A 13,455-nucleotide genomic window follows, 5' to 3' on the forward strand; every position below is an offset into this window, starting at 1 on the left:
AGGCTTAAGCACTTTGAATATAGGAAAATGTGGGGTGGCAGCACAGCAGGCGAGCCCGCACTAAGCAACACAAACGAAGGGAAAAATACACCTTCTTTCACATCTATTGACGCGTGCAGTACACACCGCAGATCGAACGCCGTTATAAAGCGCGCAATGTATCCAGTACAGTTTTCAGGGTACAGTTTCAATGAAGGTAAGGGTGTCTCATTCGACTTCACATTGGTTTCGACTTCAGTCTGCGTCCAACTGTCCAGGAGACCGCACGCGCGGCATTGGAGCCGAGATTCGTAACAAAGTTTCGTGTTGGATAAGGGTTTATTTCCAAATCGTCGTTGTTGTGTTGGCTACTCTTGGAAGTTGTACGGAGATTAAAGGTTTGTTTATTTTATTTACTTATAGTCTAACTTAAGATTCAGATTTTTTATTATAGATTTGTTATTACATTCGTTTAAGAATACGGATATATAAATAATAGATATATCAGGCATTATGTATATATTAATCTACTTACTCTGTTTTTTTTTTGTTTTCACATATTTTATGTAGGTATAAAGAGTTCCCTGTACTTTGTATATTGTACTATAAGCCAAGATAAATGTGTATGTCTCTGATTTTTCGCATACAACCCATAATGTGTAGTTTTTCGAAAATATACGAAAAATTATATTTTTGGAATCAGATTGGACCTTCCTGTTTCAAACTGCATAAAAATGTATTAGAACATAATATAAAAACTAGCTGGTAATTAAATATCTGATATATACCTACACTTAATAGAAAAATGGCGTACCAGTAAAAATAAAATACATAAATGGGAAATCAAAAAAAATAATCAGGTAAATTATACCTTTATTTCGGGCAGCTCTAATTTGGTTCTCCCTCTGTAACTTAAATATTTCCAAGGAACGGAAACCCCATTGACTCGAAAACCTCATTAGTAAGTAAAATGTGCTTTACTCAGGTAAATATAAAAACAGATTTTTTTATATGAATGAAGGTAGAAGCGGGCGGTCTTATCGCTGTAAACGATCTCTTTTAGACAAACAACGTTAGCGTACCGGGATATGTAGAGAATACGAAACAGTATAGGTAGATGTAAAGTAGAGAATAAAACATCGCACAGTAACTTTTCAAAATATAGTGTGAAAGAATTATACGGGCGTTAAATTAAATCGGACTAGGGCCGGTTGCATCAAACGGTCTGGCACCGTTAAATCGTTTGTTAAATTTTATTGTATGAGAAGTTCCATAGAAGTCTGCTGAGTGACGATGATGTGTCTGTCAAATGTGGTTGATGCAACTGGACCATAGACTTAATTGGTTAAGTGTTATCCTTACCATTTAATGTCATGCCACGCTATATCCGACCGGACCGATTCAGGTTCGGTCGCCATCAAAACGTAAAGTCCGTCTAGCCATGTTTTTATTTTAAATGTATGCATTTTTTTTTAATTTATTTATAACAAGAAACTTACAACTATTTCACAAGACTCAATTCCGCCAAACTGAGGACAGTTTGTTGGCGGATACAGCGCTCGTATATCGTATATTTCTTATTCTTCGCACTTAAGGGTCCCCCCACATCTAGCGTCTCGCGAGCGTCGCGTCTGTATGGAAAAAGACGCCGCGTAGACGCGACGTTCAGGCTTTGCCCATACAGTTGGCCCGACGCGACGCTCGCGAGACGCTAGATGTGGGGGGACCCTAACTATATAACTTACATACTACCTAACTATAAGTGGACATTGCTGCGCACCTTGCTGTGCTTGTGTGTGTGGACATTGCTGTTCCTTGTGTTAGTTGTGTTTCTTCATTTGTATATTACCTTCCGTGATTTTTCTCACTTAATGGTCTCACCGGAAGACCAGCGCTGGCAGTCGCCAGCAATATGCTGAGGTGAGGCCATTTCGTGGCACTTTATTACTATTCTATGTCAGTGTAAAATTGTTTATTATCTGTGTGCTTTCGAATAAAAAATATTATATTCTATTCTATTCATTCATTTAGAAATTTTATTAAGTTCTCCTTAATTTTCGTACTCTTACTGTGACGTACGTTAAATTAAACTCGAGGGTATTTGCAATTACATTACGGGACGAATTATTTTGTATGGAAAAGGTTTTCATTTCAATTCTACGTAAAAGTTATTTAATTACATTTCTCCTAAATAACCGTTAAGAGATTCGACGGTATTATACAGCGCGTAAACCTAATAAGGACGATAAATGAAACCAGGCATATAATTCAATATTGTTATCATCAATTAAGAGGTGTTTTTGAGTTACTCTTAATTTTTAGCCCATAATTAATTTTTGAAAAATTTCCCAGCAGCAATGTACTGTAAACGTAGTTGCGATGACAATCAATGACAACTGTCAACGAGCGTTTAACGCGAGTGTGTTTGCATTACGTTGCGGGCCGAATTAATTTGTATGGATAAAAAAAATATTTCAATTTTAAGTATAAGTTATCTAATTCCATTTTTTATGTCCTATACTCACCACCGTTAAGAGGTTCGCCCGTATTAGGTTTACACCCTGTATACAGGTATACACACTGTACATAATAAATATGTACAGTTCACTGTCCAAAATTCATTATTCGACGAATGTATAAGAATTAGAGATGGGCCGAATACGGACTTTGCCGAATACGAATATTCGGCCAATATTCGGTCCAGCTATTACTGAACCGAACATTCGGCCGAATATTCGTTTCTGTCAAATTTTAAATCCTGGTTTAGAGTTAAAAAAATTTCAATGATTGGTAATGGGGTACTAAGGCTCTTAATATTCCTATAATTTAGTGCGTAAGAAAATTTTGGTTTTTGTTTCTTAAGCTACATTTTTTTAACTTTTTACATAATTATTGTAGGTACTTATATTTGCTGTGAAAGGCAGACAAACAAACAGACACACACATTTTCCCATTTATAATATTAGTATGGATATAATATTTACCTATATTATCCTGAGATGAGCCAATAAAGAATTAATTATTTGTTTTAACTTTCTATATCTTCTAATTAACACTTCAAGCCAAATTATATTCTATTGAGAATATTTCAACTTGTGCTATCTTAAAGTAAAAGTAGTCAGAGGGCGCTACGAGTCCTTGTATAGATTACTCATATGAGAGATAATTTCGACCTCAGCAGCTGTGACCTGGTTGGCCGAGCGGAAATAGGCATCTGCCGCGATTGCAGGGTACGCTGGTTCGATTCCAGCCTCAGGCACTGGAGGCCTTGGTCACTTTTTCTTTCATATCTGTGTAATTTATTTCGGTTTTAATTTCTATATCTTATTATTTTGCCTTTGGGATCATACAATATAACTTTTAGTTATAATATCATTTCTACGATGAAGATAAATTAGATACAGATGTAGTAAACTTGTCTCGTACGTCATTCAGTCCGACTATATTTAATCAATTCTAAAATGAGAATCAAATTGGAAAACAAATTCAGTCCGAAACCCATTAAATTGCAGACAATGTAAATTAAAAGTACTTAAACTCCATTTTAAAAGGTCAAAACATTTCAATTGAAGGGGACGAAGGTCACGGCCACTTGTTTGCATGCTTTATTAAACCTTAAACACTTTTTAATAGTTATTTGTTATACAAGGGTCCAAAGTTGTTGTTTAACCGCACTTGCCAAAATTGATACCCGAGCAAGCGAAAAAATCCAATATTGAGTTGAATCTTGAGCGTTGCAAGGGTTTCAAGGCACGGAGGTACAAACTTTGCCACCAAGTGTAACACATTTCACCGCACCAACATGAACAAAATGGTAACTTTAACATATCAAACTTAAACAAATTCATCAATTTATTTAATATTTATTTTATTGGTAAATTCCACCAGACAGCTTAACACATCAAGTTAAAATTCGTATAAAATTGCTTTCCACTGTTGTGGATAAAATGCAATTTCGCTATCTGTTTTCGGATAGCAAAGAGAGCCTTTACCAGAAAAGTTGGTGTGCTGAAAAATATTTTGAGCCGGTTACTTACGTTTTAATCAAGTCGAAATAACGCTCGACATGTTTCGATCCATTTCCGATGATCTTTTTCAATGAGTAATGTTCAGGCACAATAAAGCACTTTGCTCCTACGTAAGCGGCACTGCGGTGACACCGTGTACTGCATCGTATGCACCCCGCCACTATCCCCAGACGCTATCCGATCGCGGTCAAACGCGCACCACCAAAATCATTTCTTTTTGTAAATTGATTACTAAAGTAATAAAACTAGTATGTAATTTCAAAGTGCATTAAACTTTATTGAAGAGCCTTTACAAGGAACGATCTCTTCTTCATTCGTCGAATGCGCGGCGCGTACATTTATATTATCCTCGGAAAGAGATCGAAACATGTCGAGCGTTATATTGACTTAATACGTGAGTAACCCGCTTAAAATTGTTTAAACATATTTGAGTTATGGGAGTTTTATACTTAAACCTTAAACACTGCTCAAATTAACGTTATTAAAAAGGAAAAAGTAAAAAGCGCCAGGTGTACAGTTTGAATGAGAGAAAGAAAAGTCCACATTTTAATCCTCAAGGCGGGGAAAGGTCGACATAAATTAAAAGTTGGACCAACTGTGGCTTACTTTACGTACTAGAGTCCGATTCTCATTTAATACTTTGGCACTAGGAATAAACTGTAAGTAGATAGCATAATACTGAAGAAAAAGCGGCCACTAAATAAAAAATCGCGCTGTACGAATTGTCGACGATCCCAAACTCACAGGCGGTAACCCTTAAGTCTAAGGAGAGACTTCGCCTCCTTATCTGTGTTCTATCGCCTGTACAATTGGTTGTGTTCTGAAGAACTGTTTGACATGATGCCAACGGCCACTTTTCATCATCGCACCGCTCGCCATCGACAGGGCGCTCATCCACACACCTTGCAACCTAAATGGTCGCGCACCGTGCGGTTTCAGAGGAATTTCCTCCCACGAACGCTCCGGCTGTGGAACGAGCTCGCTGCCGAGGTATTCCCGATGAACTACAGTATGGGGTTCTTCAAAAAAGGAGTGTACATTGTACAAGTTTCGAATGGGTCGGCAACGCGCATGTGTTGACCTCTTGAGTTGCAGGCGTCCATAGGTTACGGTGACCGCTTTCCATCAGGCGGGCCGTATACCTGTTTGCCACCGACGTGGTATAAAGAAAAAAAATCCGGTCCTTCAGCTAATTCAGCTTACGCCGTGGCTTGTGTGGAAAACAGTCACGTGACCGTCGCTGTCGCGTCGCATTGCATCGCCTGCCATCGATAGTTCATCGACGTCACCGACCTAAGGTACCGGCCACATCAGAGCGTCGCGTGTCTCGGGGCGCGCAACGGACGTCTGCGCCACGCCACCTGAGTGTAATTCAAAAAGCGTCTCCTCAGTACATTTTGTATAGGAAGGACGTAAGGCGCGCCGCCAAGCGGCGCGGCGCGCGCCACGGCTCCGCCACGCCACCTGGGGCGCGTCTTACGTCCTTCATATACAAAATGTACTGAGGAGACGTTTTTTGAATTACACTCAGGTGGCGTGGCGCGGACGTCCATTGCGCGCCCCGAGACACGCGACGCTCTGGTGTGGTCGGTCACTAAGACACTTTCGTAGATATTGAAGGTTTGATTTCGTCGCGTCGCATCACAGAGTTGCGCGACCATCATCCACGCAAACCACTGCGTTACGTGGTTTTACTCTCTCACGGGATGATTACCTCTGCCGATTTTCATTTGACCGAGGCGGTTCAAGCTAACTCAATGGCTTCAACAGAATGCCTCTTTTAGGTTTGGAAAATTTAACGGTTTCCAAAAAAAACACACTGAATAAGTACCTATGCTAATTACATTTCTGCAAGTGTAAATTCGTACCTACAAAAGTTAAGAAACTTCAATATTTTAATATATAAATACATCATATACGTACGTATAAAATAATGTGTAAAGGTGATGTGAACAACAATCGTGAGCTGCGCGCCAATCTCTATGATGAATATCAAAGTCGTATCATAACCAGTTCTTACCCGCAAATTATCAAGTTAGAATCGTTCTAGTTTCGTGCGCTGGGTTTGTTCTTGTGAAAAGTGGACTTAAAAGGGTTATACAGCCCAATTAAAACAATGCTCATACTCTAGATGTATGATGTGTTTCACGACCAGTCAAAAACATCACACATCCGATTACACGACCAGTAAAAAAATTTAGTTGGTATTTCATAAATTATGCAATGCCATAGCAATGAAGACTTAGATATTGCACTATTTTATTGTAGAACGGTGGTGCTGGCTATATGGAATGGAATCGGTGAAAAACACTCTTACTCCAAAGTATATACAAGTCCTCTTATTTGACTACACTAATTCACAAGAAACCTGTAATTTCTTACTTTAGATGGTCCTCAGTATATTTTGTGACCACACAATTGAAGGTTATTTGATTCACACTAAGCCAAGTACCCTATAGAGGTACTTTGTTTTTGAAAAAGTGTCAAGATGTCTATAAAAATATTATATTACTAGCTTTTGCCCGCGGCTTCGCTCGCGTTAAAAAGTAGCCTATGTCACTCTCTGTCCCTTCAAATATCTCCACTTAAAAAATCACCATAATTCGTCGCTCCGATTTGCCGTGAAAGACGGACAAACAAATAGACACGACACACACTTTCCCATTTATAATATTAGTATGGATAATTTTTAATGAACAATTAACCGTCGTTCACAGAAATATCAAACAATTATAAGAATGTAGTTTACATATAAGTAACTTTGATTGTATAATGGCAGCTTTTTCCTATAACTTTTTACTAAATAATCTGAGCGTATTTCAAAATATTCGTAAATTATTCTAATAGTTAACGGAGACCTATTATTACCACGTAATTAACCAGAAAAAACAACAATTACACCAATTTTCAACAATAATTGTTGTTTTTCAAATTACCACATCGTTACCTCCTCGTAAATTAAAGAACAACATTTTCAACACGTGTCGTTTTTAATGGCCTTGCTTCTTAGCATTTAATAAGCTTAACCGCCATTTTGTAACTCATTTGATTACGTCCTTTATATTCAGGTGTATAAAGTTTGAAATGAAATTGGTTTTTAAATGGCTTTTTTCAGTGTAGGTAGCTTGTTTGTATCAAACTAGGATCAACCCGAACCAAGGTCGAAGCCTATTTAAATAGTACTTAACGTTACACGTTCAGAAAACAGGAAAACGAGTGGTGATACATTATTCAATCGACATGTGCTACGAATTACCTCTTTGCGCGTGTATCGTCTGACGTTGTAAGATGGCCTTTTGAACGTTTTTTTCTTTTCGAAATTGAACAAGGTTTAAACCAGGTGCTTCTTGTTATTGAGCGGCGACTCGAATATAACGGAAAGCAAGAAAAAAACCGGCCAAGAGCGAGTCGGACTCGCCCACCGAGGGTTCCGTACAAACTTTCTTTCCAACTACCTAGGTAGTTAAAATAATCTCATGTTTCTCAATACCTCTAATGAATTGACTACAAGGCTGAATTAAAAAAAAGTTTCCAAGATACAAACACGATTTTATTTTTCCTGTAATATTTAGCATAAAACCAATATTTCCTAAAATTTTCATAATTTTTCATTGGTAAGCTTCGGAGATATATATATATATATATATATATATATATATAGATAGGGGGAGGGGGGGGGGACTTTTCTTTTCACATTTTCCTTCAAAATTATTTTTTTCCACAACAAAACAATTGTAAGAAATAGTTTAGTAACGATACCCCACTTGACCTAGTAACTTGAAATTTACAGTTTGCCCCCCTTTCATTTTGGCCATTTTCTGCAATTAGTTAAAATTCATAAATTAAAAAAATATATATACATTCTATTTGTAGAGGTTTACAATGTTCACAACTGTTACAAATTTCAAGTAGATAGCATTAGTAGTTCTCGAGGTATTTAGTAATGTGACAGACGGACAGAGAGTCGCACCATAAGCGTTCCTGTTGTACCTTTTTGGTACGGAACCCTAAAAACGGTATATGTACGCAATAGAAATCAGAATAGGTGCTCGAGAAATGAAGCGAAAGCTACACAGATTTCCAATAGAAATTGATAGTTCTCGTTTCCGGCAGCGTGCTGTCTGCGAAAACTATAGTTTACAGTATCTACATACTCGTATGCAATTTTCAAAGCTATCGGTATCCGTATGCCTATGGTATAGTCCATTTCAAATACGAAGGCCCGATGGCACTTGAGACGGTCAATTAGCGTTAACAATAGGATTAGTGATAACAAAAGATACCTGATTGCACCGACAAAAAGATTGCACCGACGCGTGCCAATTTGAAGTGGGCCTAATTAGATAACAAAAGGCAAACATTATGAGCCCTATTGTTAAGTTTCGAGTGCCATCGGGCCTTCGTATTTGAAATGGACTATATGCCTGAGGGGTTAGGGGGGGGTTAGGGGGACTTTGATACAGTTTGTATTTTATTTTAATGATACACTAGTGACGAAATGCAATCAAGAATATTATAATGAGGATTATGCTAAGGATTGAATTTTTTACTTGTTAACTTCTTAAAATAATTAATAAATTAATAAATTCATGTTAGTTTCATTTTGAAAACTTGTTTATAGTGGCGATTGCGTCTTCATTAAACAACATTTTAATTTATATCTAAATAGGTTTTAATTTTTGTTCCTAGGTTACATTTGTCAAACACAAAATAATATTTTTATTAAATACTTACATTCTAATGATGATGATGAAGAATCGTCTTATAAGATATTTTTTATGATCACGATGAGTGTGATGTTTGATGAAAAAGTAAATATAGAAATAAGATGAAATTCATATGGTATTATTCAAACTAGAGATGGGCCGAATACGGACTTTGCCGAATACGAATATTCGGCCCAACATTCGGTTAAGCTGTTACCGAACCGAACATTCGGCCGAATATTCGGTTGCGCCATATTTTAAATCCTGGCTTAGAGTTTAAAACTTTGGAATGATTGGTAATGGGTATCTAAGGCTCTTAATGTTCCTATAATTTAGTGCATAAGAAAATTTTGGTTTTTGTTTCTTATGATTCGTTATTTTTAATTTTTTACAAAATTATTGTATTTATATTTTAACGCATTTTTAACTCCCTTTGGTAGTTCCTTAGAAGGATGTCATTATCCGATGAATTACGAAACAACTTACGCTATTTGTTTACTTTGTCTATTCGGTAATTGTGCGGCAATGTAACCGAAGTATTCGGCCGAATACGAACATTGAAAAACTTCTCGAATATGCCGAATATTTACCGAATATTCGGCCCATCTCTAATTCAAACATAATTGTATTGTTCAATCTAAATAAAAAATCATACGCAATAGAAATCAAATAACCTAACCACAAAATTAAAATTTTGAAAAAACCCCCGACCGCGATATAGTGGACCGATTTTCATACAACATGGCTAAGAACACTCCCGACTAAGCTTTCAGACAAAAAAAACTAAATCAAAATCGGTTCATCCGTTCGGGAGCTACGATGCCACAGACAGACACACACACAGACAGACAAACAGACAGACAGACAGACAGACACGTCAAACTTATAACACCCCTTCGTTTTTGCGTCGGGGGTTAAAAAAGACTGTTGTAGCACGAATAGCTCTAAATTTTTAAAAATATAAATCCCGATTTCGATGGAAACAGGTCAGGTGCCGTAGCCGAATGGCATTTCTGCGACGCGAAACGAAAACGAAACGCCGCGAAAGGTAGTCTGGCTCTGTCGCGCCAATACGCGAGAGCGATGGAGATAGGTATCTACGAGCGTTTCGTTTCGTGAGCGTTTGTGCCATTTGGCTACGTACCCAGCTCTCGTTCTTAGTATCGACCTGGCTGAGTGCAACTGTAGATATTGCAATTTTCGCTATCGGTTTTGTGCGCACGCTTGACCGATATCAGATCGACTTCTTGTAAAATGAAGATGATGAAGTGAAAAATTTGTAAAATGAAATGAGAATGATGAAGAGTTAGACTAAAAAGTTTAGAATTGTTAATCGAAAAATGTTGAGAAGATTGTTGTCCCCCTATTCCCGATTGTGGCCCCGTGTGGTGACGGGTTAAGAATTTCACCACCCCCTTTCTTCCCGTGGGACGAATGTGGGATATGGGTTAAATTGTGGCGTAGGTGAGAGGCTGGCAACCTGTCACTGCAATGTCACAATTTCTTTCAACTCCTTTTTGCCAAGAGTGGCACTAAAACTTAGTAGTTCATGTGCTTTGCCTACCCCTTTATGGGATACAGGCATGATTATATGTACGTATGTAAGATTGTTGTCGAAGATTACTCACGCTATTTGGTACATACAATAAGTAGTGCCACGTAATACGTTATGTCCGCAATTAACAAAACGATCGTCAACGCCATATTTTAATAGTTTACACAATTTCTTACATAATTATTGAAGATCAAAACAATAATTATTTTAATATTTAAAATAGAAAACAATTCAAAATCAGCAAATACATGCATGCATTATTGAAGATTGATTATTAAGAGTAATGAATAATCTCAAGTAAGGCTATTTATCGATAAAAGGATTGTCGATGTTTTTATTTTATCAAGCACTAACAACTTGATGTTTGTACCAGAAAAATATCTAGGTATAGTGATCATCGAACCCTTTCTTTAGAAAACTGAAGTGTCAGATTCTTCGGCTCGAACAAGAACTAAAACAGGGCGTTCTTAATCTTAGTATGTGGGGTTGAAGGATACCTTTAAAACATTTATTTATTATCTATTTATTAAAAAACATGTTTACATGACCTTACAGTATAACCAATGCGTCACGAAACTTAGATAACAAAAACAAAGAGAGAAAAACAAAAAGAGAGAACAAGAAAAAGAAAATTATTCAATTCATTTGGGCGATGACGTCACAGCGTGGCTCCGTTTTTTGTGTAAGTATCAAATTAATATTGTTTTTGTTTGTTTCAGGTGGAAAAAGCGAAAACCAGTCATGCAGCGTCTTGCTCCATTCACTTGTTGCCTGATTATTGTGTTCACCATTTTGATAGGTAAATAGTTTTTCATAATATTCACATTCAAATTCAAATTTTTTATCGTTATAAATCACGCAATTTTTTTTAATTGGTCTCTTAAAAGTAAGTAAAGTAAATTCATGCAAATGAAAATTATTATTTTTTATTATAAATGGGCTTACTCTTGGCCACAGGCTAGCTAAAGGCTAAGACGTGGCCTACGATGGAGTGAGCTCGCCCAAAAGATGACTGGTCCCGTAGCCGAATGGCATTTCTGCGACGCGAAACGAAATCGAAACGCCGCAGAAAGGTAGTCTGGCTCTGTCGCGCCCATACGCAAGAGCGATAGAGATAGATAGCTACGAAAGAGATATTATCGTGAGCGTTTCGTGATCGTTTGTGCATTTGGCTACGCACACATTCACCCTAGATTTGCCGCGTCAGAACCCTACTAAGAAAGCTGGCGGTGGTTTGCACTGTACTGCAATGTTAATGTCTATAAAGGGACATACATAAATTATGTATGTCCCTTTATAGACATTAACTCCTCCTCCTCCTCCTCCATCCTCCGAACCAGCGAACTGGTAATATTATTACCAGTTCGCTGGTTCGGAGGATATCAGGCTGCCAATTATTCGCCGCTGTTACCATTTTGCGATTAACTGAGAAGTTGACAATATTCCGGTGAACTGGCCATTAGTGGGCCTCTGAAACTGCTTGACTCTTTGTAAATTTAATGCGTGAGCTAAAGTAGTAGCGTATAGTATATGGCATATGTATTCCATTTGTGTATGTCTGGGACTCAGAACAACACTCATTATAACGTAAAATGTATTCTACGTTATACGTTTACCTACCTTTTTAAGATAAGCGTTCGAGCGTGCAAGTATGTTTTACAAGAATCAGGTTTTTATTCACCTGTGTTTTTGTTCACAGATGAGGGTAATGGAAAATGGAAAAGTAAAAACAGGGAAAATCTCCAGAAAGACATCGCCAAGTTTCAGGAAATGGCGGGTAATAATACCAACATTGTTTGGTTGTAGGAATTCTTTTGATGGCTTTGTTATGTCAGCATATATTAACGAATATCGATGTGTGATAGAATTTCATGGAGTTTGTTATTTATTTAGCTACTTTATTTATCAAATGCAGATGTTTATTCAGCAAATAGGATAAAACGCCTTATTTATGAAACTGTATTCCCTTATTTCATAATATATTAAACGTAAATATTTGTTTACAGAAAAGATTGAAGATGAAATAGAAGATGTTTACGACGAATATTCTGACAGCTGGGTCAATAACGAAGAATATTCCACCGAAAAAGAAACTTTCGCACTGGCTGATATAGACGACGCTCATAATAACATTTATAAAAATAATGTGAATATTCTAAATTTGATAAGCAATTATACAAACGATATCGCTGAAGTCAAAGGTACAGCTGTGTCAGAAAGTACTTCCAAGACGAAAGAGGCACCTAGAATTGATACAGTAAAAATAACTACGACTGAAGAAGCTAATACAGTTCGCTCAAAATGGCCAAAGTTTGAAGATATTTTGCTGGACATGGGCAAAAAGTACGATTGGAAAAATGACAGATGGATTAAAGTGAAAAAGAAAGCCAACCAGTCCAGTGAAGAGAAGCATTTAGAGACGTTCCACGAGAGACATTTTAGTTACAAAACTGTGAAATTAAATAGAAGTAAAAGTAGGCGGAATGTCGTGATAGCCGTAACAGCGGTAAGATAGGTCGTGCCGAGTTTGTGGAAAAATCTAGAATCTATTTTTATTAGTCGCTGAGGGACCAAAGCGTCATCTAGTCGATAATGTAATATTGAATCGTAGCATTCGGAGTTCTAGAATGATGGAGCGGCAAAGTGATCAATAAATAACAGTTTTGTGATGAGAAGTTAGGTTTTCTGTAATATTGTTCTTGTTATCGTAGTCATGTGCCATTTGAAACCAGACCCCATTCTATTTACAGCTTAAAATATTTCACAATTGCTTCAAAATCGCAGTAACAATTTCAATATGTTAAGTAGATCTTTTATCTCTAATATACGGCGTACATAAACTTGTAACTCTCCATGTGGATATATGGACAGGGAAAGTGTTAAGAATTCTTCAAAAATGTTACACAATAAATTATTATTTCCACCTGTCGTGTATTATTAAAACAAATATCCAAAATTGCTATGGAGCAAGAAAATGGATGATCCCAAACCACAGCAAGCAGAGTTATTTGAGTCGGTAAATTCAGAAAAGGGTCTTCTTTCATAAATATTAAGTTTCAATATTGTACAGTCGCTGTGGAGTAATGGAAACAGGGTGTAAGGTGAAATAATTGACTTATTTATCATACTCATCCCTGACCTCTTTTTCGACTTCGTCTTATCCCATTCCTTTTATTTATTACAGACA

General features: G+C 37.1%; 1 protein-coding gene across 1 annotated transcript; it reads left to right on the forward strand.

Annotated features, from left to right (window-relative positions):
• Positions 1–251: 251 nt before the first annotated feature.
• Positions 252–13,185, forward strand: LOC125233580. The gene is made up of 4 exons (XM_048139636.1): positions 252–377; positions 10,988–11,067; positions 11,968–12,045; positions 12,275–13,185. Exons 2-4 carry the CDS (start codon positions 11,010–11,012, stop codon positions 12,781–12,783), a joined length of 645 nt encoding a protein of 214 aa, XP_047995593.1. The 5' UTR covers positions 252–377; positions 10,988–11,009; the 3' UTR covers positions 12,784–13,185.
• The last annotated feature ends 270 nt before the right edge of the window (positions 13,186–13,455 follow it).

The sequence above is a fragment of the Leguminivora glycinivorella genome, chromosome 14 (genome assembly GCF_023078275.1).
Source record: "Leguminivora glycinivorella isolate SPB_JAAS2020 chromosome 14, LegGlyc_1.1, whole genome shotgun sequence".
NCBI classification, from domain to species: Eukaryota; Metazoa; Arthropoda; class Insecta; order Lepidoptera; family Tortricidae; genus Leguminivora; species Leguminivora glycinivorella.

Coding starts and splice junctions, on each gene's coding strand:
- LOC125233580 (XM_048139636.1), top strand. CDS start 11,010: ATGCAGCGTCTTGCTCCATTCACTTGTTGCCTGATTATTGTGTTCACC. Junction 11,068..11,967: donor TGTGTTCACCATTTTGATAG/GTAAATAGTTTT, acceptor TTTTGTTCACAG/ATGAGGGTAATGGAAAATGG. Junction 12,046..12,274: donor CAAGTTTCAGGAAATGGCGG/GTAATAATACCA, acceptor ATTTGTTTACAG/AAAAGATTGAAGATGAAATA.